At 43.0% G+C, this 25364-nt stretch overlaps 1 protein-coding gene across 1 annotated transcript in view; it reads right to left on the bottom strand.

Moving 5' to 3' along the window:
- Window positions 1-25364, bottom strand: part of PDE4DIP (phosphodiesterase 4D interacting protein) — a 139415-nt gene that overhangs the window by 35220 nt on the left and 78831 nt on the right. The window contains exons 24-32 of the mRNA XM_078392453.1: window positions 16688-16779; window positions 15332-15546; window positions 13368-13746; window positions 11265-11445; window positions 10458-10574; window positions 7472-7949; window positions 6613-6848; window positions 3213-3264; window positions 2453-2691 (exon numbers count right to left, since the gene is read on the bottom strand). Of these exons, the coding sequence (XP_078248579.1) occupies window positions 2453-2691; window positions 3213-3264; window positions 6613-6848; window positions 7472-7949; window positions 10458-10574; window positions 11265-11445; window positions 13368-13746; window positions 15332-15546; window positions 16688-16779 (1989 nt within the window). The remainder of the gene's footprint in view (window positions 1-2452; window positions 2692-3212; window positions 3265-6612; window positions 6849-7471; window positions 7950-10457; window positions 10575-11264; window positions 11446-13367; window positions 13747-15331; window positions 15547-16687; window positions 16780-25364) is intronic.

The raw sequence follows: 25364 nt of genomic DNA, 5'->3' as shown, positions 1-25364 counted from the left end.
GCCAAGTAGAAGGCAGCAACACAATCACAACTGACTTTATTGCCAGAAGGCAACAACACACACAGACAAGAAGACCGTGGATTTTCCTCCATAGATTCAAACTGGCAAATGGCTGCCTTGGGTGAGCAAATCCAATATTTTTCACATATGTCTGGATATGTGAAAGGGTGCAATTACTGTAATTGCTTAAAGCTATAACAATTTTGGAATTGTAATCTATATCATAGAGGTGTACATACTCTGTGCTTTTTTGTACTCTCTGATTATGCCTTTTCAAGGTATATACTCCTGTATTTTTAGAATGTAATAAAACATTCTTCTTGCTCTTTTTGAATCTTAAAGGTACTTTTCTAGTGCACCTTTTATGCTCTTGAACTGAATATTATACAAGCATTAATACCTACAGGTATTTTTTTAAATAGATGTAAGTCTGAGTTTTAAAAGATCAAGAAAATGTGCCCGTAATTTCTCAAAAGTTATACATTTATAATAATTTCTGAAGTACTGATTTTCAGATTTTTATGCACAGAAGCAATTGGATAAATAAAGCTTGTAAATTATGCAAACTCAAACTTCTTGGATTCATTTTCTCTTCTTGGCAAAAATAGGATGAATAAGATGTGGCTGTCTTAAAAGACTTACTTTACTGTGAGTTAGACAATGGTTTATTATCATCATCTGAAGAGAGGTGGAACATTTAAACAAATGATACTTAGATACCCAGATGATAAACCCAGTTTAGATAACCTTATGATTGATAAGGTTATCTAAACTTACACTGTGAAGGATAAATGTCAGCTATGACAGACCCTCACAGACTCATACTACCAAGGAGTATTATAAATTTTATAGTGTTCCAAGAACTTTGGGTATGACTACATTAATGACAGGGAGCAATCTACTCTGGGCCACTTTGAAATGGTTTGGAATCATGGCACCTGGTTATATCACTTTTTCCATTCAAATGGAAGTCATAACAGCAGCCCCTTCAGTTGTGATCTAGTGAACCACATGTTGGTGTTAGATCACTCCATTTTGGTCAATTTGGTCACAATGACTCCCTCCCCTTCTTGCTCCCCATCTGCTGCCTTCTCTTTTGCAACATCTGACAGCCATTGTCTCACTGCACTGCATTGTCTCATGCTTGAAGAACCCTAAGTGACCCTTTGACTCTCTCCATTTTCAGAAAACATTTCCATCTTTTAAGAAACATTACTGCCTACTGTACTACTGTGCTATGTAGTCTTGATTGACTGATGTTGAGCAATGTCAACTTTGCAAAACTGGCAGGCAATAAAGGTGTGTAAAGGTGAAGCTACACAATCAGGATATCATCTTTATAGTGTTTAAGTGATGCAGCACAAATAAAATTAAACAAAAATACATTTCCCCCTTCAAAATAAGATAGAGGATGCCACCCACAATCACAACCAGACCACATGCACCTCTACATATCACTATGTGTAGGAAAGACATACTGGAGTGATCAAAATGATCACACAGGAAGAAAAAAAAGTTTATTTGAACTGTTTCTAATCATTACAAATAAACAGTAGGCTCTAACCCTAGACCAGTCTAGGATTGATTGGTCCCCATTAGGGATGGGTTGTAATACTCTAACAAGAATGTTATGTGGTCAATTTTTTTTACAACAATCCCAGCCATTACAGAGTGGGATAAACGTCTGTGTAGCCGGCCTCTTAGTTCAAGCGTCATACAGTTGAGCATGACAGTGGAAGTGACTGAACAGATTCTTTAAGGGATTTTTAAACCAGCAGGATAGCCTTGCAGGTCAGCAGCTCTAATAGACTGACATGAAACCTGTGGGTGACAGGCAGGGATCCTATGAAGAGGGTTAAGTAAAGAATGCTTACCTTATTCAAGATACGATTTTATTTTATTTAAATTATTTTAATGTTTTAATGTTTGTTAGCTTCTGGTTTGCAAATGTATTTTTCAGTTTGCTAAGACGGAGTGAGAAATTATGTTCTTCTGAAAGGTAAGCAGATTGTTTCCAACATCCAGCCACTTTTGCTTATAAAATTACAGTACATCAGTGTTAAGAACTTTGTATCCAGTTGCTTGGCTGCATGTTACTGTTAAAGGAAACTTACAAACTACAGTAAGTTGCTACAGTAGTTGAGGTTTACACAGGAAGGAATTGGTTTGCTGTCTAAGGAACAGGTGGAGAGATCAGAAGCCACCATACAACGAGGAGTGCCTCATATCCTTTTTGACGGTGCTGTACCAAGCTGAGAACAAAAGACTCTGTGTGTTGGAAGGAAAGAGGGTAAATTCAACTTCCAGGAACAAAGGGAAGGGAAAAGAGGGATTTTTGCAAATACTCACACCTAAAGCGAGGGTGGGGTGGGGCAAAGCATTAATAAATTGTTTGTGTTTTTTGTTCTGCTCCTCAGTCAAACAAGCTCCCAGTCAGCGGGTAGGGCTATACCTTTGTCTAAGAGGCCATGAAACTGTCCTTCACTGGGGTCCTCCTGGTAGGAGTTGAACTCGGTGACGTCATCCATGTCTGAGCAGTCTTCCAGGCCGTCAGAGAGAAAGGAAGTGCTACTGCCAGCACGGGATGACTCTGACATGGTATGGCTGCTGGATGGGGTCACTGGGCGTGCTTGAAGCTTGGCCTGCAGGGTCTCAATGACTTGTTCCTTCTCCTGGAGCTCTTTGCTAAGGCTGTGGAAGCCCAAAGGTTGAACATTATTTGGGGTTTTTGGCCAAATGCTTCTTCCTCTACCTTCAGAATACATGTCACACCACTTTTCTGTTCCTCCTCTTGTTTTGTCCTTTCACCCAACCAATAATATGACAGAATCAGCTTGGGATTCAAATGCCAGAGTGAAGGGAGTTTGTGCTCTAGTTGTAAATGACTTCATAGTGATGAGGTCATGGATCAGACCCACTATGAAATGGGATGTCCCATATACTAAGTAAACTTGCCCCCAACCCTGTGAACCATGACAGCTGTGTCTGTTGCTAATGGGAGAAACATAAATCTCTCTCTGAAAGGCAGGGCACTCAACAGAAACTAGATACAGATGTCTGTTAACAAGTGGACAGCAGCATTTTACCAGGCCAGAGTTGCAAATGCCTGTCTTTCACAGGCCATGCAAAAGAAAACAAACCAAACCAAACCAAACCAAACCAACAACAACAACAACAAAACATCTGCATTCAAGGTTCCTGCAGCTGATTACCTCAGAACAAGTAGTTCATGACTTGATTTGTCCTCCATGTTTAGGTCATTCCCTGAAAAATTTGGAGAAAGACAGTTATCTAGTGCTTATGCAGTCTCCTTACTTCACTCGCCATGAGACTCTAATTTGTCAATAAGCAATTGTCTTCCTTCCTCTCCTTAGCAGGGAGAACAGGAACCATGTTTTTCTGTTGAGGGATACATTCTGTCACAGAGCTGGAGAGGAGCAGGGCCAAAGGTGGTGAGGCCACTCTTTTCCCCTCCCTCTTTCTGTTTGCCTGCTGGCTGGCTTTTCCTTCCCACCCCATGGGCCACCAGGGAAGGGACAGATTGCTGTTGACTCAGATCTAAAGGGAGGGCTTGCAGAGGGCTTTTGGCATGAAAAGAAAATAGGCAGAGGACTGCAAGGTATAAAAATGGGAGGTAATGAGAGAAACGTAGATTCCACACAGAAAAAAAAAGGTAGCCTCCAGAATCTCCAGAATGCTACTATCTGAAGTTAGATAATATTAAAAGCATGGGGGAAAGCTTGAAGTCAGAAAGGAAATTATCACAAAATGGGATGTGGTGAGGATGTATACAAAAGAATGGTAGCATTCTGAATCAAAAACAGCATGGAAATACAACAGTTTATGCCCATTATATAGCCTCATCTACACTTGGAGAAACCACTGGCCTTGTCTGGCCTGAAGAACCTCCGTCATCATCATCATAGGCATCCTTCAGTCTCGAGAGACCATGGTAACATGCTCTGTATCAAGAAGTGTCCTCTCCAGAGCATGAAGCCTGGGTAAAGTAGTATGGAGGATAGGCTGTTACCCAAGCAGCAGATTCCCCCCTCTCCATGTTGCTGAAATGGTCCAATGGAAAGGCAAGAGCCAATACAACTGGTTCCAGCAACGTCGCAGGAGTTGGAAGAACCTCCGTATTGCATTGCAAAAGCAAATCCAGAGGAAGTATATCCTGCTTTCAAAATTCTCCAGTGACATAGATTTCATCTCACCTCTAGACATACTGTTCCATCACAACTCCATCCTAGATCTTTGTTGGCAAGATAAGTTGGAACACATTCTATCAGGATTGCTTTAGGTTGGATGAGTCGGCAATCTACCCACGCCCTGCTATAGAAATAAGACTGCCTTCTAATCCACAGGCCACTTTTGAAAGTGCTTTGGCATCTGTAAAATGTTCATTGCATTGACTGATTGGGCTCCAACACTTGTTAAATATCTCTTGTTGCCACACAGCTATTAAGACAACACAGTTAGCCAGTCAAGGATCTGCAGAGGGATTTTCTTGACTGGCATTCATGCCCACATCCAAGGAGAAGCATTTCCTTGGTCAAACCCTTTTCTTCTACAGCTCAGGAGGCCATGTCAGCTCTGCAATTTTGCCAGCCCATTTCCTTGGCCTTCCCTGAAAAAGGATCTGATCTAAAGGGAGATTTATGCTATGGTGGAGGTCTTCATCATGGAAATCCTAAAAAAAAGATGGAATGGACAAGTGTTCTCTAGTCTACAAAACTGAAAGGCACTCACTTGGAAAAATGGCCCATTTCATATGTCCATCACTATCCAAATCCACCCAGAAGAATGAGGTAGGCTTTCTGGTGGTCAACCTCAGAATTTCTGAATGGCCCTGGTACCTTAGTGCTTGCCCTACACTCTCATCAATGCATAAAGATAGGATATTCACCAATGTACAGCTTAGCATGGGCTCTAGGGTGCTTCTACATTAAGAACATTTAATGTTCTGATGCACTGGTATATCCTATCATCAGCTAGAAATAGAATTAGAAAAGTTTTATAACCTGACAATTAAAATTAATTTCCAGCTAATGTGGAACTAACCCTAAATCACTGTAGTTTGCACAGTACAGTGTTGTTCCATACAACAATGTTGTATCTGCTGGAAGGGTCTTTTGTACTACCTTATTCCTGGTTTCTGAATTTTCTAAAAAGATTTCTTTTTTTTTTGATAGACTGGAATGATAGCATAACGAGACACAGAAAACATCTGAGTGGATAACATATCTCCAAATCCACTTAATTTACGCTTAATTTTTTTTTGGGGGGGGAAGCTTTGGTAGGGAGAGGGTTTGTGGGTCTTCACACAATTGCTGTCCAGTGCTGGGATCACACAAGGACTAATTATGGAAGTCAGTACTTTTGATGAAGAGTCTGCAGATGAAACTGAAGAGGCTTGGGGGAAGCAGGTACAGTGGACTTACAGATGGCTCCACTTACAGACTTTTCAAGTTACAGACTTCTCTGGCCCCAAAATTTGCAGCCAGAGAATTGACCTACAGACTGTAAAAAACCCAAAATGGAACAAAAACGGCCGGTTACGGTTTAGTCGGTTTTCAATGCATTGTAGGTCAATGGAGACTCAACCTACAGACTTTTCGACCTGCAGCCACCATTCCAATACGGATTAATTCCGTAAGTTGAGGGTCCACTGTACAGCACTAATCATGCTGCTTTGACGGCACAGAAACAAATATATGAAAGAAGGTTGCAGCACCTTTTTTCATATGTAGTGGAGCTTGCTGGGTGGAAGCCCTAGGATTTTCTGAGTGGTAGGGACTAAGACATGCTTTTGAATTGTGATGCTGGAGGAGACTCTTGAGGGTCCCCTGGACTGCAAAGAGATCAAACCTATCCATTCTGAAGGAAATCAACCCTGAGTGCTCACTGGAAGGACAGACCCTGAAGCTGAGGCTCCAATACTTTGGTCATCTCATGAGAAGAGAAGAATCCTTGGAAAAGACCTTGATGTTAGGAAAGTGTGAAGGCAAGAGGAGAAGGGGACGACAGAGGATGAGATGGTTGGACAGTGTTGTCAAAGCTATCAACATGAATTTGACCAAACTGCAGGAGGCAGTGGAAAATAGGAGGGCCTGGCGTGCTCTGGTCCATGGGGTCACAAAGAGTCGGACATGACTTAACGACTAAACAACAAAGGAGTTGTTTCATCTGAGTTTAACTGCAGTTCCTCGCAGTAGTTGGGTAAAGATGATTTTCCCAGAAACAGTATACTGTCTCATGGTACCCCTGTTGTTATGCAAAATATTTGGGGGTTGTGTGTTTTGAATAGCAACTGAGAGCCACTAACTTTACCAAAGACCTGCTCCTCATTTTCTTATAAGGTTGCCTGCATTTTGAACTCTTCTTATAGAGACTGTCATGACAAGCACCTGTTTTTCCAAACTACTATACCTCTGTGCAGGGCTGCCTGCATCTTTTGCATTCACAGTGAGGTAGTACTGGAGAAAACTGATAATCCAGCCATGAAAACACTACAAGAACAAAGTACTGGTGAGCTTCATGGCTAAAACGCATCACTAAGGGAAAAAAAAACACCTTCTAACTAAAATGTTTTGATTGCATAGGGAAACTCACTACTGTTCAGTTTCCTAGTCAGTCGTCCTGCCAGCTGGTTTCCTTGTACCAATTGCTCATGGAGGCTCTGTCCCAAAAAGTAATCGATGTCACTGCCTCGCAGGAGCTCCTCAAAGGACTTGATGGTACTCTTGAAGTGCTGGTTCAGCATGCGACACATGCCTTGTCCCTCTCGCATCACCTGGCGCAGGTGGGAGAGCTCCCGGGCCTGAGCTTGGACCAACGAATCATATTTCCTGGGAAAAAAAGGCAGCAAAAACCAACCATAGCAATTCAGTCATCCAGCTACCAAAGTCCAAACCCAATGAGACACGAGGCCTCTTCCTCATCCTGATTTCTGCAGGAAACCAAGCCTTGTGAGATGCCTCATAAACTCAAAGAAAGAATGCATCTCACTTCAAGCAACTGGGTGAGCCTAGCATTGGGGGCTCCTGGTCAGGACAGAGATGCCAGCCCCAAGGTGGTGCGATGAGGCGTTTCCTGCTTCCTTGGTCAAGCCACTGGCTGCCAGTGGAACTCAGCCATCCTTAATGGCAGAGGGGATAAATCAGAGCTCATTAACACGTTACATAAGGGTGTACCTTAATGTGGTTCCCCAGTATCTCCATGTATCAAAGGGAAGTCTATCCAGAATAACTGAGGTTGCCCCATAGAGGCTTACGTTGCCTAAGGAGCATCTCTCAGGTTACACCTTCCACACCCTGCCAGACTGGAGTTGTCATACTCCAGCAGGAGGTGGTAAACAATGTGATGCCTTGTCCTTCAATAGGACCTTACAAAAGCCCTGGTTATTCTGCCCCAGCCTCAGCTAATCAGCTCTATTCCCTGGAGAGAGCTTGGAAATCCAACTCCTTCCTACCCCATGGAGGCTGTAGGTTTCATTTCTTCTTGCAAGGTTATCTTTGGCTTAGCCTCTCCCAGGTGAGCCTCAAGCAGTGATACCCTCTGGATAAGTCTGGCCAGATCCTGGTTGCGGCGGAGATTTTGGGGGCAGAGAGACCCAAAGCTGTCTGAGTGCCAGCCTTCATCTTCATCGGTGAGACTGTGGGAAGGAGAGCTGCCCAGGGTATAATCCTGCTTCAGCTTTAACGAGTGCTGCTCATTCCCAGAGGCATAGTCGCTGGTGGTGGAAATGGAAGGCACACGGTTCTGTAAGCTCTGGATGACTTTCTGGGCACTCTGGAGCTGCCGCTGGAGGGCCTGGACCTGCTGGCGGAGAGTGGTGGTGTCCTCAGACTGGCTGGCATCTTGGAGGGACTCGTCCTTCGCCAGCTGACTTGAAGGGGAGCCCAGCAGCTTCTTCCAAGTCTCCAGCTCCTCAGCAGGATTGTCACATTCTGGAAAAGACAAAAATGAGCCCATGTCATACGTTGTGCAGCAGTAAATTTGACTTTTCCACCAAGCACACACTCAAATCTGAACACACAGGAAATATCAATTTCCTGGCAATGACTCATGATAGTGCCTTTAAACAACCACAACCACAACAACAACAATGTCCCATCAAGTCAATTCTGACTTATGGTGCTGGAAATGGAAATGAAAGCATAACAGCCAAAGGTGGGTAGAGACATAGGCGAGAGCCTGCTTCCCTTTTCCCCTTCTCTGACTGCCTCCTTCCCTCTCCCTGCCCCCTCATATATGCATTGGGATGAGGCTGAAAGCTCAGCAGGAAGGGAACAGAAGTGGGGTCCTGACTTCTCCATCCCTGATCAGGAGGCCAGCAGGACTGGGCTGGCAGGCTGGGTCTAGCCTGAGTTTGAGGCCAGACTAGCTGTTACTCTCAGAAACCCTCTGCTTTTAGACACCCCTCACCCACCCAGGTGCTACTTGGGAGACAAGGCAGAGATCAACAAAGCCTTCACAAATTGTCACTAGCAGATACACTATCAAAGTTTCAGAGTGGATGAACTCTGAAAGACTGCGGATACACACATGCAAGTTTTCCTTTAATCTTGGCAGTGACTTAGCTAGGCTGATTAGTCCCTCTGTAGGCTCAGATTCACACAGAGCTATTTCCCAGGTGCCACATTATTGACCGGACAAGGATCAAAATATAGACATTAGTGGCACTGAGCAGAAGCAAATGTTATGATCATGGGCAAAATTGGCCAATGAAGTCAATAGTAACTTGAGCAAAATACAGTTTCATTATCCAGGCTTTGATCAACGTAGAGGAAACTGACTCAAAAAATCACAGTAGCCACAAAAGCGAAGGCTGTCCCTCAAAGAGCTGCAGGGGTCCACCTGCACCAAAGACAGTGGGCTGGATTTTAGATCCAGGTGACTGGAAGAAATGGGGTTGTAAAGTTCCTGGCAGGAGAAGGAAGGGGAAAAGTCCAGAGATTGTGATAGGAAACAAGGAGTCCAAGGCATTGGCTGGAAAATAAATGGGACACAGTGTCGGGATCTGCAGATGAAGCCTTGTTGTAGGGATCTGCAGATGAAGCCTTTAGGGATCTGCAGATGAAGCCTTTCCCCCCTCTTGACCAGCAAGGAGAAAGGAAGAAGCCAGCACTGGAGTGTGTGTTTCAGGGCGGGATCCGGATGAACAAAAACACAGCATGCTGTGTAGCATGCTGGTCAGTGGGAATTACTTCTATCCGTCGCCGTGCCCCCCTTTTATTCTCTACTACCTTTGCACTGGTTAATCAAAAACCATTTTAAACACAGATAACACTTTAAATACACAAGTAAGTTGATACAATTTACACAGAGACAGGAAATTATCCTAGATAACAAAGCAGGTTAATGATCATCCTTACTGGAAACTGACCTGGGCCCAAGCACAATGTCTGCTATATACATTGTAAAAGCATACAATTTCCCCACAACACAGCGGCTAATTCTCTTGATGAGACACAGCGGTGCCAAGACTGGAGAACAAGAAGGCTGGGAAGGCTGCCTATATTTAACACAATATTAACACTTATTCAGGGGTAGGTGCCTTGCAAGTTTCCTGTCTGTCCTTTGGCAGATCACTTCCTTGCCCCCACCTGCTTCTCTTCCTCAAATGCCATTTAAAAAAAAATATAGCAAGACAGGAGCAGAGATTTGAAAACAAGGTAAGGGCCCCCAATCCTTTTATAAGAAGCCCAGCTCCAGTGCTTTTCTACTGATTCCCAGGGAGCTCCCAGGCCCTACAGAAAGAGGCAGCAGATGAGGAGGCAGCAGGGCATCGGGATTCAAATATGTCTTTCCTTGGATCCCAGTGAGGATCTTGTATTACTGCTGTGGGAAGAGGACCTCTGACTGTGGTGGCCCTTGGAGGAAGAGAACTGGCTAACAAAGTCCTCTGGTAATGACCCAATTTTCTGCATCTCAATATTATTGTCCGATCAGAATTAGGTTTGGCAATTGATTTCAGAGTGATTTCTGCAAAAGGTGCAGGCAAGACCTTGCAGAAGATTCAAATGATCTTAGGAGCTAAAGTTCGCTGAAGAACAAAGGTGCAAAACACCAGAAAGACAACACTACGAGGGTCTCCCAGAACACGAGAAGGAGCATCAGAGTTCAGGGCCCTTTACGGATTTCCAAAGGGGCATAGTCAGCACCACCTTCTCGTTATAAACATTAAGAAGGGTGCACAGCAAACCAAAGGGGCAACAAATGCTGGCCAGTCTTGGGAGGGCAACTTCCCTTGCCAGAACTCTAATCAAGGCAGGGACATCTTGAGTGTCACTGCAAGCTGCCTTCCGGAGATGGGATAGACTCCAAACTTCACCAGTTTCTATGTGCATCCATCCCTATCCACACACACAAGACCAGAATGAGACCTTGCACAGGCCTTTGTAGACACTGCCACCTCCCAACCAGCCGGCAGCCAGAAGAACATCTCCCATTACCAGGACTGGTGGCCTCTTCCCTGTCAGCCTCGTTTTCACTTCTCCCACAGGTCTCATAGCCCAGGTCCTGGAGATCCACTTGTATCAGCTTGCTGTCCTGTTGTACTGTGGGCTCACCTGTTACCAAAAACAAAACAAAATCATCATTCCTCACTGCCTTTAGCCAGAGAAAACCCTACAAACTTTAGGGAACATGTACACTTCTCTTGCAAATGCACTGAAAAGGAGACTCTGGGAGCAAAGTCCAGGAATGCCTTCCTTTTCAGGAGCTTTCCAGATTTTATCCACAGCACTTTCCTTGGATTATACAAGGCAAGGAGAATGTAGCTTCAGGCAAAGTGTATTGGGTATTTGGCCCCTTCCAGAAGATGGATGACTTTATCCTCTTCAATAGTTAAAATTTCCACTGAAGCCTTCACTCACTGAAGTGTATATGAGCTGCTGATGAACAAAGGTCAGCTACAACCAGATTTTACTAACAACTAACAAAGATTTTTGCTATGTAATCTATGTTTATGAACTCAGCATGGATGAGTGGGAGCATGGGAACACATGTTTCTGCCTTCAAACATTTATCCAGGGGTGTGGAAAAGGATTTTAGGATCTAATACTTTCCATGACACCTATAAGCCATGTAATTACAAAACTGAATATTTCTCAAGGAAGAAAAAACAGTGCCTGTAATATAACTTAGGATACACCTTGAGGAGTGGGCCGAAATACACCTGCATGCATATACTGGCTTCTGAGAAGGAGATAAGATAACCAATAAAGGAGTCTGCTGTTGGTGCATTAATAAATACTCACTGAGCAAGGCCTGGCATTCTGCCAGTTGAGCCATCTGAGCCTGGATGGTGGTCTGTGAAACCAAAAGTTTGCCTCGCAGTTTATGACATTGCTGTTTGCACTGAGGCAGTTCTGAGTGGAGCAACTGGGATGACTCCATGAGATGCTGTCTCGAACCATGTACGGTTCTCCATTTTTCCACCTGGGCAGAAGAAAAGAGGGATGTGCAGCCAGCAAGAGAAAGAAAAGGCATGTTGGTTCTGGCTGGTTTTGACCTGACTTGGAAAGCAATCCTTGGAGGTTGGGCCACCTACCCTTAATTGCTCATCCTTCCCTAACCTGTGTATGCCATGTAGAGATTTTGTACTGTGTCCTGTAGTATTCCATTCAACAGGGCTCTTTTTACTGCACCATTCATACATTACTACTATCAGTCCTAACCATTGTCCTCTCCACTCCTGTCTCCCATTATCATTATAATTACCATACTTCTAGCTTTTAAACATCCATTCTGCCAATCAAATTATGTGCAAGATGACCGTGCTCCAACCAACCAACCAACCAACCAACCAACCAACCAACCAACCAACCAACCAACCAACCAACCAACCAACCAACCAACCAACCAACCAACCAACCAACCAACCAACCAACCAACCAACCAGCCAACCAACCAGCCAGCCAGCCAGCCAGCCAGCCAGCCAGCCAGCCAGCCAGCCAGCCAGCCAGCCAGCCAGCCAGCCAGCCAGCCAGCCAGCCAGCCAGCCAGCCAGCCAACCAAACAACCTCCACCAGATTGTGAATATTTTGCCACCCCACTTTTCAGATGTTCTTTTACAAAATTGTTTTGATCCTTTCATCTTTACGGTACTTTCTAATCAAGAGATTTACAAGTTTCAAGCATGAAGAGAATGATTTCCCAAACACTACCTATAAAATTTATTGATGCAGCTGCATGTTTTAAAGTATATATACTTTATATAGACACACTGACTGAAATCTTGTTTGCAGGGTTTGGTACTTGTCATAATTTTTGGTTCTTTTCTCCCTGACAGACAAAGTGTTTCTGCTCTGATCCTTGAGGATGCACGTACACACTGACTTCATTCACAAGCCCACCCATCCCTTGGAGAATTGAGATGGAGTCACTTTGTTTACCAGGTGCAATGGACAGCCAGTTATAACTTGATTTATGCTACAAGCAAGATTTCTGCCACTGAATATACACATGCTCAAATGTCACTAGTGTTTGGAAATATCAACAAGGCCACAGGAGCTGGCATTTTCCTGCATACTGTAGAATGAGGAGGGTGTTGTTGCACACTTGTCATAAGTTCTGAATGGCCAGTGCACAAACTAAATGCCAGTTGAGATAGGATGCTTGTCTGATCTAGCATAGTTCTTCTTATGGACACCTGAATGGCTCTTCCATTCCATTCCATTCCATTCTGCAAGAACTACTTTTTTTCCTTATTCACAAAGGAGACCTTCAGCAAGATGTGGCAGCATACAGCGCTTCTCTTCTGGATTCCAGTCATTCCTTCCCCTTTTGCCCCCAAGTCTTCTGTATCTCCCTCTCACCAGTTCCAATCAGCCAGCAGAAGTGAACATGCTCATCCCTCATCAGCCATTCTAGGGAATCTTCCCCCACTTTAGGATATTTTCCTGTAAAGATTGTTTATACTTCTTCAAATACTGGCATTTCTGCTGAACCCATCCCTCTTGTGCAGGAAATGTGCTGTCCTGGCTACATACTGTAAGCATCCTCATCTTGGTATCAAGGAGTCACAGATATATGATAATGGTGATAGTTAACAACCACACTCTCAGCTGTGGGAGTAGAGTCAAAGAGAGCAAAGCTAGAGAGTTTTGGCACAGAAGACCAACATGAGCAGAAATGGTTGTTATTCATGGTGGACATTTGCGGGCTAAGTGGACTGTACAAATTTCCTAGGATATATGACTGGAGTTCGCTATCTCTTTCTAGCTGGAAAAGTTGAAGAAACACCTAAAAACTATAAAGATATCATCAAAACAGCTCCTAGTTTACTAAATATGCAATTTGGTCAGTTTGGAGACAATCCAAAGGAGAAGCCTACAAGTTCTCAATTAATCAAGAGTTACCTGGGTCCCTTTTGAACTATGCATGGGGCTGGAATCCACCTCTTGGGGTGGTGAACATGACCCTTGTGGGGCCTTGTGCTGGCAGTGCTTGACCATCTGCAGCTGATTAACGTCCTGTGCCACAGCACTACCAGGGAACCAGCCATGTTCGAAGGGATCAACGATGGAACCTGCTTGGCTGCTTAGAGTCAACTGTTCTTTGAGGAGGCCGATGACAGACTCCGAAGTGTGTAGCTTCTCTTGCAGCTTCCTGACTTCCAGCCTCAGGTTTTCTTCATCTTCCTTTTCCTCTTCATTCTCCCAACCCTCTGACAACGTGGCTTCTCCAATTTGTTCTTTGAGCTCTGCATTCTCTAGGCAGAGGCTCAGCAGGGCCTTCCTGTGGGAACAGGGGATTGGTGGTCAGAGTTACAAAAACTTAACCAGGCATTTCTATGTGGCTGAGCCTTCAAAGGAACCCTCTCCGTCCACCACTGACAAAGGAACTGAGAGTGCACTGGTCTAAAGACTCTTTCCAGCTTTACAAGCACTCTAAATGGCCTCTTGAGTGAGAAGGGCTGTTCTCACCTGCCTTTGCCTTTAGCCCCATCAAGGACTCCTGCCCTCATTTCCCCAAGTTAATGTAACTTCACCACCCACAAGGATTGTTTACCTTCCGCTGGATGCTTTAACAGCCACCTCCCAGCTGAGATTCACAGAAATCCTTTTCCAAACCTACAGTGCAATACATCCTCTTCCCAATTTCATCTTTAACTTACTGTGTAGTTCATATTGATACTTAAAAGGCTCCTTTTCCTTCCTACCCACAACTCCTTTTATTTTGTTTCACAACTATGTACTTTCAGTTTTAATGGGTAGTGCTAAGAACCTTCAACACCAGGAAGAATGGCTCAGAGGAAACCAACTGGCAGGAAATTGACTAGAATCCTCCTGGTGTTCATAGAAGGTCTGTGTAACCTGCTGTGGCTAATTGAAGAGGTGCCTGGGCATATCTTGGTTGTGTGGCCAAGTTTGTGAACAAGCATGTGATTGATTATTTTGTCATTTTGTCAATTAGCTGCAATTAGCCACAGCAAGTTACATGAACCATATACAAACATAATATAGGTGTTTTAATCTTAAACCACCAAGCTGGTATGGCAAAAGAAGAACTACTGACTGAGTCTGGGTTAAACTAGGTGTTACATTAAGTTCATAAAACCAAATCCAATTGCTAATCCCAATTATAGTAGACCCACTAAGTCAGCTGATGTATGCTAAATCAACACTTAGATACTTAAATAAATCCCATGAGCCAATGGTTCTGTTTAGATACTGTTCTGCAGAAAGCCCTTACTTTTGTTAACTTAGTTTTTAGCTTGAGTTTTGTTATTTGTTTGTTTGTTTTTCTTTTCTTTATCTGTTTTGGAGGGTGGGGATAGGCTCTGAGGGGACGATTTTTGTTTGTACAACTGCCTAGAGTAGTGGATTTTCACTAAGTGGCGCATTATAAAAATGTCATCCTAAAGAAACAAACAAGGCTGGGGTAGAGATTTAAACATGATTTCCAGTCAAATTCCACCACCACCCTACCCATGGGAGGCTTAAAGGGGTGGGGTGGGGTGTAGGGGAAGAAAAGTTTATTTTTACCAAATTTTCATGATGAGAGGGCAGAATGAAAAACAAAACAAAACAAAAGGATGGTTTAATCCACAGTGGGCCCCAAAAGAGCAGGCCCTCACATACTTACGTCTGAGTTTTTTTTAAAAAAAGAAGTAAGCCATTTGTACATGCAATGTAAATATTTAGTGTAGACTAAGTCTGACCTTTAAGCTTCTACCAAAGATTGGAACAATATTTTAGAAAGCACAAACTGTTTAGGGCCTCAATAATACTCTCCTTTTGACGCTGAATGAAAAAAAGCACAGAAAAGAGCTCAGCTTTTTGGACCAACAGGACATTTTTTGGGGGTCCGCCTGGTTCACCTGAGTTGAGACATTGAAGAGAACCCAGCTTCCTCAATCTGCCCCTTGAGATCCCGTAGTGCTTCTTCCAGCTTCTTCTTCTGCTCTGAAAGATCCTGAATCTCACATTTTGCAGAAAGCAGCTCCGTCTGAAGACTGTTTTCCCTTGTTAGGGAAGGTAGAGCTGGGCAAATGGAATGGCTCCCCGATCTGTCATCAGTATCTCCCATTGTGCTCTAGAATGAGAAGTTACCATAGGAGGAGGTTATTTCTACGTTGAAAATAAATCCTATTCCTGGGACAAGAAAACACTGGCTCTCATGCTTCTGACGTGACATTCATAATGTGTACAGCTGGGCCATCTATGTGGATGGGTGGATGGGAGAGGGGCCCTATCAACATAAAGAAAGAGACAGCAACACTTGGAGCAGATGTTCTTGAGCCCTAGCCATCTGCAACAGCAGGCAACAAGAACTATGAGTGGGGCATAAAGTCCTGCTATAGTTTGGCAAATGACACCTCTGGCAGGATGCGGTGAAAGTCACCTTATGTAGGAACCTTTGCAAAAGATAAGCAGGTCTGGGCTTAGCCAGTATCCAAATGGGAGACTATTTGAGAATTCCATGACTACTGCCTCTGAGTCCTGGACAAGAAAGATGGGGTGAAATAAACAACTGAATAATCCACTGCGAACATCTGACTAGCATTGAAGGTGGTTGCGAATGCCCAGTTTATTCCCCAATACCTATGGCAAGTGTTACACATTCTTCCCTGTCCTGGAGGACCCACAGCCCAATATCACAAATCTAGGATATGCAGACTGATTTCTGGGGAGGCTTAGATTCCCCTTGTCCTTCTTTTTAGAAATTAGCCAGGATGCAGCATTCCAGGACGAACAAAATGCTGCGGCATTTTTCACTCAAAGTGCAACATTGCACACTGGCAATTGCCAGAAGGGCTATTCAAATGTGTAACTATACTCAGCAGAACTAGTGGTGGAAGACTATGGGCACTCAACAACCAGGGGTCGAGTCTCAGAAAGAAAGAAAGAAAAATTCCCTTGAGAGTAATCTTTTTTGCTGATCTGTCTTTCCGTATTCGATATATAAGCTTCCACCATGTCACCTTTGAATAGAATTGCTATTCCCTTTAGAGTATTTTGTCCACTTGTGACAGGCCCGAAAGATTTGACTACCTTCTCAGATACACTGGAAGGAAAAGTCCCCAGTTGTTTCCCAGGACTGTACGACACCCAGGAAAAACGGAGACCTTTCAAATGCCACATTGTGAATCAGACAATGGCTGCTGACTCTGAAAGTCCTTGTTGAAGCAACAGACTCCCGGAACAGGTGCCTGGTGCTTTGCTCTGTGACTCACCTGCTGATGAGTGCTTTTCTGTACTGCCTCCTCTTCAATACTGTCTGTGAACTCGGTGCCACCATCCTCAGCATCCTCAGCCACAGTTAAATCTGGGAATGGCATGATAATGCAGGAGCAATTAGTTTGAGACTCAGCAGGACCTTTAGCTTCTGTGCATATGCCCGGCAGCACAAGCTTGTATAGTTTCAGTCTATTAGTGGTGGTAGCCTGTCGACTGGATCCATAGTCCTGGCCGTAATACAGTCACTGTGCAGCAGAAGGCAGGCCCAGTCTGAAATCAGAATCTATTGGCAGTGAAAGAAAGGTGCACCAATCTTGGAAAACTGACCATGTTCCAGTAGGGGAAAGAGAGGTAGAGGCAGCTAGTTAAAGTTTGCTGCAGTATTCCATAAAAACATTATATTGTTTAATTTATCTTTTAATATTTAACTTATTATGTTTTTAATTGTGTGAATTATAATGTTGTGAGCTGCTTTGGGTCCCTTGTTGGGAGAAATGAACAACAACAACAACAACAACAACAACAACAACAACAACAACAACAAAAGAGCTACACTGAATCAGATTGAAGGCCCAATGAGTCCAACACAGTGGCCAAGCAGTTGCCTGTGGGAAGTCCCCTAATAACGTATGGCTGTAACTGCACACTCTTATGTTCTCCAGCAACTAACACAGAGGTCTTCTAATACTATAGGTGATATGTAGCTGTCCTAACTTTCAGCCGTTTGTGACCTACATTTTTCTAAGCTAACTCACACGAGGTACTGTGAGTATCAAATTGTGCATAATTTTGTATACTTCCTTTGCTTTTTTTTTTTTTTGCTTACGTTTTTCTAAGCTAAGTCACACGAGGTACTGTGATTTTTCCTTGTAGGGGTACTAATCCAGTCCTTTCATACTTATGTTGTCCTCTTTTGCACCTGTTTCAGATCTACAGTATCATTTTTGATGTTTGGTGACCAGAACTGTACACAGAATTCCAGATCAGTTCCAACCTAAGCATGATGCTGTGGCGTGGATTGCCCCAGCATGTCATACTTTACAATTGTTTCAATGAATCTCATTTGCTCTTTTCTTTCCTCCAGTCTGAGAAATCCTTGGGAGCTGCTCACAGTTCATGTGAGCTTTAATTAGCACATTATGTCCCATGTGTACAGTAGCTAATAATATAGTAATGATAATTGCATGCCATTAAGGTGAAAATAATTGCATTCTGGCTTATGGTGACCCTTTCCAGGGTTTTCTAGATAAGATAATACTCAGAGGTGCTTTACCATTCCCTTTTCTGTGGGCACTCTGGGACTGTGCAGTTTGCCCAGGGTTATGCAGGCTATCCTGTGTGGTATGCACAGTGGAGAACTGAACTTCCATTCTCTAACCCACTAAGCTACCCAGCCAGCTAGTTAATAACATAGCAGACCTCCATTCTTTCAGAAGGAGATGTTGTGATCCCACTCACTCATTCCCAGAACTCTGGATCTTTGGGAGTGTGCAACAATACAGAGAGTGTTCTGTTCAATTTCATTGAGTTCACATTCTTGGTAGTGCAGTAACTAGGATCTCTCAGAGAAAAGGGTCTTGGCCCCGGAACAGTACCCGTCCACTTAGTACCCATTTGTTTCCTTTTTTTCAGCAAGATTCATGGTGCCTGTGACTCTTGAAGCGCCTTTCCTTCCTGCAGAGCATGAGAGGGCTGTCTCAAGATCTCAGGATTATTCCAGATGACTGCTGTCCTACTGGCCATGCTGCACCATATGACTTCCAAGATTTGCTGGTTCCCCCTTCAGCAGTGGTCCCCAACCTTGGCCTTCCAGATGTTTTTGTACTACAGCTCCCAGAAGTCTTCATCACCACCTCTGCTGGCCAGGATTTCTGGGAGTTGAAGTCCAAGAACATCTGGAGGCCCAAGGTTGAGGACTCTTGCTCTTCGGGATCAAGCTACTCAGATAGCTATTGCGTTGTATCTTTTTTAGGGTCATGCACTTGAATGACTGGAGAGATTGGATCCCTCAATAGCATCACTTTCATTTAGACATTTGGGACATCAAACTGGCCAGAGTAGTTGGTGTGACTAAGTGGGACAGAATACAAGTTAAACGAATAATAAAAAAAAACACCTACCAATCCTTGACCTGCAAGAACCACCTAAGCCTACACAGCCATCCAACCAAATAATCAAACTCCTTCTTCAGACATGCAGAGGGCCCCTTCTAACCAGATATCAATTCAGTTCCATGGGATTTCCCCACTGAGGATTTCAGAGCCTATTCTAATTTAGAACACTTCTCCAGCAGATTGCGTTATACATCCAAGCAATAGACATGGGGAGATCCTTAGCCACATCAGGCATGCATTTACAGTTGTGTTCAAAATTATTCAACCCCCACTGAAATTGAATGTTTTGGCCATTTTGACATTGATTTTGATCATTCAGTCATCTTGCTTACATTTACATGAAAGAGGCACTTGTAGGTCAGAGAAATATAACCTTAAGTTTATAATGAAATAACCACAAATGTCTTTTCTGTGCTCACATCATTATTAGTTTTTATTCAACCCCCAAGTGACATTCAATCTTAGTACTTAGTACAACATCCTTTTACAGTTATAACAGCTTTTAAACGTGAAGCATAGCTTGACACAAGTGTCTTGCAGCGATCTACGGGTATCTTCGCCCATTCTTCATGGGCAAAAGCCTCCAGTTCAGTCAAATTCTTAGGCTTGCGCACTGCAACTGCTTTCTTTAAGTCCCACCAGAGGTTCTCAATCGGATTTAAGTCTGGTGACTGCGATGGCCACTCCAAAATGTTCCAGCCTTTCCTCTGCAACCATGCTCTAGTGGACTTGGAGGTATGCTTGGGATCATTGTCCTGTTGAAAGGTCCAACGTCTCCCAAGCCTCAGGTGTGTGACGGACTGCATCACATTTTCATCCAATATCTCCTGGTACTGAAGAGAATTCATGGTACCTTGTACACGCTGAAGCTTCCCTGTACCTGCCGAAGCAAAACAGCCCCAAAGCATTATTGACCCTCCGCCATGCTTCACAGTAGGCAAGGTGTTCTTTTCGTCATATGCCTTGTTCTTCCTCCTCCAAACATAGCGTTGATCCATGGGCCCAAACAGTTCTAATTTTGTTTCATCAGTCCACAGAACACTATCCCACAACTTTTGTGGTTTGCCCACATGACGTTTGGCATACTGCAGTCGACTCTTCTTATTCTTGGGAGACAGCAAGGGGGTTCTGGCATGGAGACCTTCATTACGCAGTGTGCACCTTATTGTCTGAGCTGAAACTTCTATACCCACATCTGACAAATCTTTTTTCAGTTCCTCAGCAGTCACACGGGGACTTTTCACCACTCTACGCTTTAGGTAGCGCACAGCAGTCGAAGTCAGCATCTTCTTTCTTCCACGACCAGGTAGCATTTCAACAGTGCCCTTTGCCTTGAATTTGCGAATGATGCTTCCTATGGTGTCTCTTGGTATGTTTAACTTCTTTGCAATCTTCTTATAGCCATTGCCCTTCCTGTGAAGACAAATAACCTCTTCTCTTGTCTTCCTGGACCATTCTCTTGACTTCACCATGTTTGTAACCACACCAGTAAATGTCTAGAAGGAGCTGAGTATCACAGTCATTTTAAAGCTGCCTAATTGGTGCTTATTATGCTTGATTGGTGCTCGGTGACATCCACAGGTGTTTTCAATACCTGATCGAAAACACCTGAATGAACCTCTCTTCTTCAGAGTGGTAGTCTTTAAGGGGTTGAATAATTGTGGCAATGAAGAAACCACAAAAGAAACATTTACTACTGTATTACATAAACAATTGATGTTATTCTAGTTGCATTTGGTTCTTTAAAACATCCTTGTAGGATTTCATTCTGAATACAATTCCAAATGTACACTATAGTCCCTAAACCCCTTTACAGCATTGGGGGTTGAATAATTTTGAACACAACTGTACCTAGGTGGATCTATACCTCTTCAAAATCCATTTCAGATGCTGACTTTCCCTTTATTGCCTTGGCATCTGCTAAGTGCACACAGTACTATTACTGTACAGCTTCTGTTTCCATTGTTAAGGGGTTTTGGAACACATGTGGCCATGCAAGCATTAGAAGCTGGTTTTCTTGGGGGTAGAATATATGCCAATTGTCAAGCATTGTCTAGTAAAATCACAGGGAACATCACCATGTACTCCAGGTTTTTGCTGCACATGAAATGTATGCCTGACTTCAACCCATTGTGGATTTTTTTTTATTTTGAGTGGATTTGCAGATGAGCAGATGCACAGATTTGCATCCACCAAAAGCTGGAAAAAAATACAGCTATACAGCTATAGAAGTAGAGGCGTGGTAACAAAAGGGTGTAGAGAAAGCAAGCTAGCAATGGAAAAATATGAGGAGAGGATAAGGAAGAAGAAGGGGATGCCAGGAAGGGGGTATAACTATTTAAAACATGAGGGAAAAACGAACTCACATTTGGGGTGAGAAAAATTTAACTTCTCCACCACCATGGAGCAGGTGTGCATTATTGGTTAGTGCACATGATACCCATGAAGTGGTCCCAGAAGGAGGCATACAAAATAATTGGATGTAACCATTAGTTTACCTGCAGTAAAAAAAAGCTGATGCAAAAAGAGCTTCACTAGGATTTTTGTCCAATCATCATGTGAATTCTGAGGGTCAGTATCTTTTGAGGGTATATCATTCCTGTAGATTTGGCCCCATGGAGTAGCTTTCCTCTTACCCTTGTTTTGAGCAAGAAGAACCAGCCTCATGTCAATGTGAACATGTGGACACAGGGTAGTTTTCTGGTTACAAGCAGAACCAGAGACCACCTGAGCCTGGACAACAAAGTGGACATCAAATGCCTGGGAGTGAGGAGCATGTTATAAACAGCACTTCTACTGAGGCAACTCCAGTGTGCCAGTGAATGCAGCCTTGGGGATGTTTTGATCATCCAGCCAAAAGAAGATAATCAAGGCAACCATAAAGGCATTAGCCTCTTCTATACAGCCAAAGCAAACTTTAAAGGATTGTTCTGGGAGTTCTTCAGATGACATATCCGTGGTAAAAATACATAGCAAATTGTTGAAATTTTCCTTGACTAAGGTCCAGCATACAGGAAAAAGACCCCGTTTTTCCTGAGTGGTCTGGATCTCTCCCCTCCCCTGCTTTCCCATGAGAGATAACTGCAGAGGGGTTCAAGAATTTACTGCAATTCTTGAAATACAGCAGCAGCAATTCCTATCAAAGCACTTAGACAATGTGCTTTCGGGAGACAAAAGATAGAAAATGGGATTTCAAACTTCAGCTTCTGAACACTTTAGGAGGTGTCTGGCTCTGGTTTTTGCACATACTCCCTACATGTTAGAAGTGTTTCAGTTATCCCCTATATCCTTTTTCTACTTTTCAGTGTCCCCCTCCAAAACAAAAATTTAAAAACCATGCAACTAAAGCATATTTAACAAATTAAAACAGTGCTTTGAATCATCGGATAAGGAAACAGAGGAAAGGATACCTGCCTGTGAATTCTGCAGAATATCTGTAGAAAGTGGATTGAGCCACCTACAAGGTGGAGAAATAACTTTCTTGTATTAGGTTAGGCTCTAAATCTAATTTGGGATGAATCCCTCTGCCCCCCAGCAGTCCTCCAAATGCCACCCTGCCCCGAACAACTAGGAAGACTTTAGCGGGAGCGCATTGCTGTGGAGGCAAAGGTGATCCTTACTTTACTTTAAGACCCATGCCAACGTGCAAAAAATGCTTCACTAAATTTAAACTGGTTGTTTATGTTTTCCCCCAAATAAAAGAAGAAAAATGGAATAAGAGCCCATTTGGGACTAACCCCACTCCATTTAAAACATTGCCCCTCTTCACTATCTAGGGATAAATGCAAAGGGAAAGCACAGCTGTCTTAAGTCTAAAGCTTGATAACCCACACCCCTAATGCCCATCTTTAGGAAGCTGGCTGGCTGAATATTTAGTACTTTGTTTCATGGTTTTGGAGCTTTATATAAATATATCCTTCAGATTACTTGAATTGAAAGTTTGCCACAATCACTGTGGTATTATTATTATTATTATTATTATTATTATTATTATTATTATTATTATTATTATTATTATTATTATTATTATTATTATTATTATTATTATTATTATTATTATTATTATTAATTACCTAATTCTCTTAATCTCTGAGGGAAAAGAAGGGCAAATTTCCAGAATCTTTGTTTTAACAGCTAATTGGAAATTTCCTCAAACTAATGAGCAGAGGAGTGTTTCGATAAAACCACTGAAGGAAACATTCTCTTCCACCCTCCCAATGACTACAAACCACTGCACCATCTCCTTCTGTTTCCACTCTCAAGCTTTCTCCAGCCACTGGTGATTTTTGAGCCATTATTAAAATCCTTGTTCTCACAGTGCAAGAGAGTAGATCTTAAATGCCTTTTAGAACACAAAAATCTCCTTCAAACAGAAAAATGAGCTCAGAATTGCTCTTGCCTGAAGAAAAGTCTCTGCAAAACCTTTGATCGAATGGTTTCTGAGAGAGTCTTCTAACCAAGGAGAGCTGGTCACCTGCCCCCTAAGCAATGATGTACGAGGGCCAAGAAGAAACTACGTATTGTACTTCTGGAAGGAAACAACCAGTGGAATGTGTTAGAAGCTGGAGTCAGAAGTGAAGGGGGGACTCGTGGAACTTCTTCTAGCACACTATATTGATAGAATAATTTTAGATTTAATAATTTTAGATTTCTCATATTTCTTGGTAGGTTGTAGGATTTGAGATTTTTGCTGTGAATTACGTAACACAGATGCATTGCATTTCTAGTATCTTATTTAGCTTCATAGCATAAATAGATGGCTCTGAGTGACAAGGGAATTAAAATATCCCAGTGTATAAATCCACACAAATCTGTTGAGTGTTTGCAGCAGCTGGCAAACTGTGGTGGAAGAAGGGGGCCTATTCTGCTACCAAGCAACCCTGTTTTCACTCTGTTCTTCACAGTTAATTCAAACTAGCCAAAGGGAGATTACTGAGATCCGTCCACTATGTAAGAAGCATGTCACTGTGGGTGACTGAGACCTTGAATGAGGTACTGGTGATGTATCCACTTTTAAAGTGAAAATGGACTTGGTGGTTATTACTGACTAGCATCCACCCATGACCACCACCAACCTCCTTTTTGTGGCCATACAGGCTCAGGCATTCATAGAATAAACAAACAGATGATTCAGAACAGAAGTGGGCAACATGGACGCTCCAAGGCCACAGGTGCTGATTTTGCCATCAACATTCAGTGGCACGATGGTGCCTCTGTTGTAAAAGCATAATGTTCCCTTTAAACAAGACTTATGCTTCCCGTATGTCTCCTTTACAAGTAGTTATGTGCTTCTAGTTCCAGGAGCTCAAATCTATTTCTAAACCAAAGGGAATGCACATCTTGTTGAAATGGAACATTTCACTGTTAAATTGCAAGTGTTGCTTTTTTAAAACTGTCACATCACTGAATTTTGACTGCATAATCAGCAACAACTCAGCACAGCCCTCTGTGACTTGCACACCTATAATCTAGATTCATTTCAGCCTGAGTTTCTGACTGAATCAGCAACAGTTGCTCTGATGGGTGACTTTTATTGAGAGTGAGGAAGAGTCTGGCACTATTTGATTCTCTCTGATTTCTACGACCTTTGATACTGCTGGCTATGGTGTCCTTCTGGACAGGTTCTGTGAGTTGGGATTATATGCAGGCCAGGTGCAGAAGAGGCGACTGGGTGACTCTACTTTGATCCCCTTGCCATTGATCTGTGGAATTTCTCACAGCTTTGTGCTGTCCTTGATGGTATTCAACATCTATATCAGGGCTGGTGCTTTTGTTTTTTGTTTCTGCATTTGGAAAATTAAGAGTCCAGGAGCAAAAATTTTCAACTTTAGGGCTTCAGGGGGACCCTCAAAAGTTGGAAAATGGTGCTCCTGGAAGCCTCCAAGGGCAGAAATGATTTTTCCTGTCCCTCCAAAATTTGGAGTAAGTTTACTTTCACTGGGGTTCTGGGATGGCCTTCAGGACTGCAAAATGTCCACAGGTATGGGTTGAGGGTGGGGACTCATATAGTCCATGAGCCACCTGTTGCCCAGCCCTGATCTATATGGAACAATCAAGGTGATCCCTAGGAGACTTACAGAAAAATGACATCACTATGTTGATGATACCCAACTTTATTTCACTCTATCACTTGAGTCAATAAATGTTAATAAAGGTCCTGGAACAATGTCTGGATAATTTTGGGTAAACTCAATAGGGTCAAACATCAAGATCCTGAGAAAGTGGAGGTGAGGGTTCATTTTTTGTTTGTTTTTGATATTAAGAAGTTTGCCTTTTCCCAGTTGCTCTGCTCTCCTTCTGAAGGAGTGGGTATATAGTTTAAGGAACCATTGAATTCTGCTCTTGAATCCAATTTCTGCCTTTTTCTGCTCAGCGTGTCATCTATAATTGTTCCTGGATGGGGATACTATTGCCACGAGGACAGCTCATGGACTATGGAGCAGACGGATATGCCAACATTTCATAAGAGGGATGATTTCTTTTTTGCTTCAGTAAGTTAGGGAATGCCAATACATTTATTACGCTAAAAGAAGAAATGACTCTAAATATGACCAAAAGG

Source organism: Pogona vitticeps, chromosome 4 (assembly GCF_051106095.1).
Source record: "Pogona vitticeps strain Pit_001003342236 chromosome 4, PviZW2.1, whole genome shotgun sequence".
Classification (NCBI taxonomy): Eukaryota; Metazoa; Chordata; class Lepidosauria; order Squamata; family Agamidae; genus Pogona; species Pogona vitticeps.
Note: the sequence above shows the minus strand (reverse complement) of the source record. Positions and strands in the feature narration are given on the sequence as shown.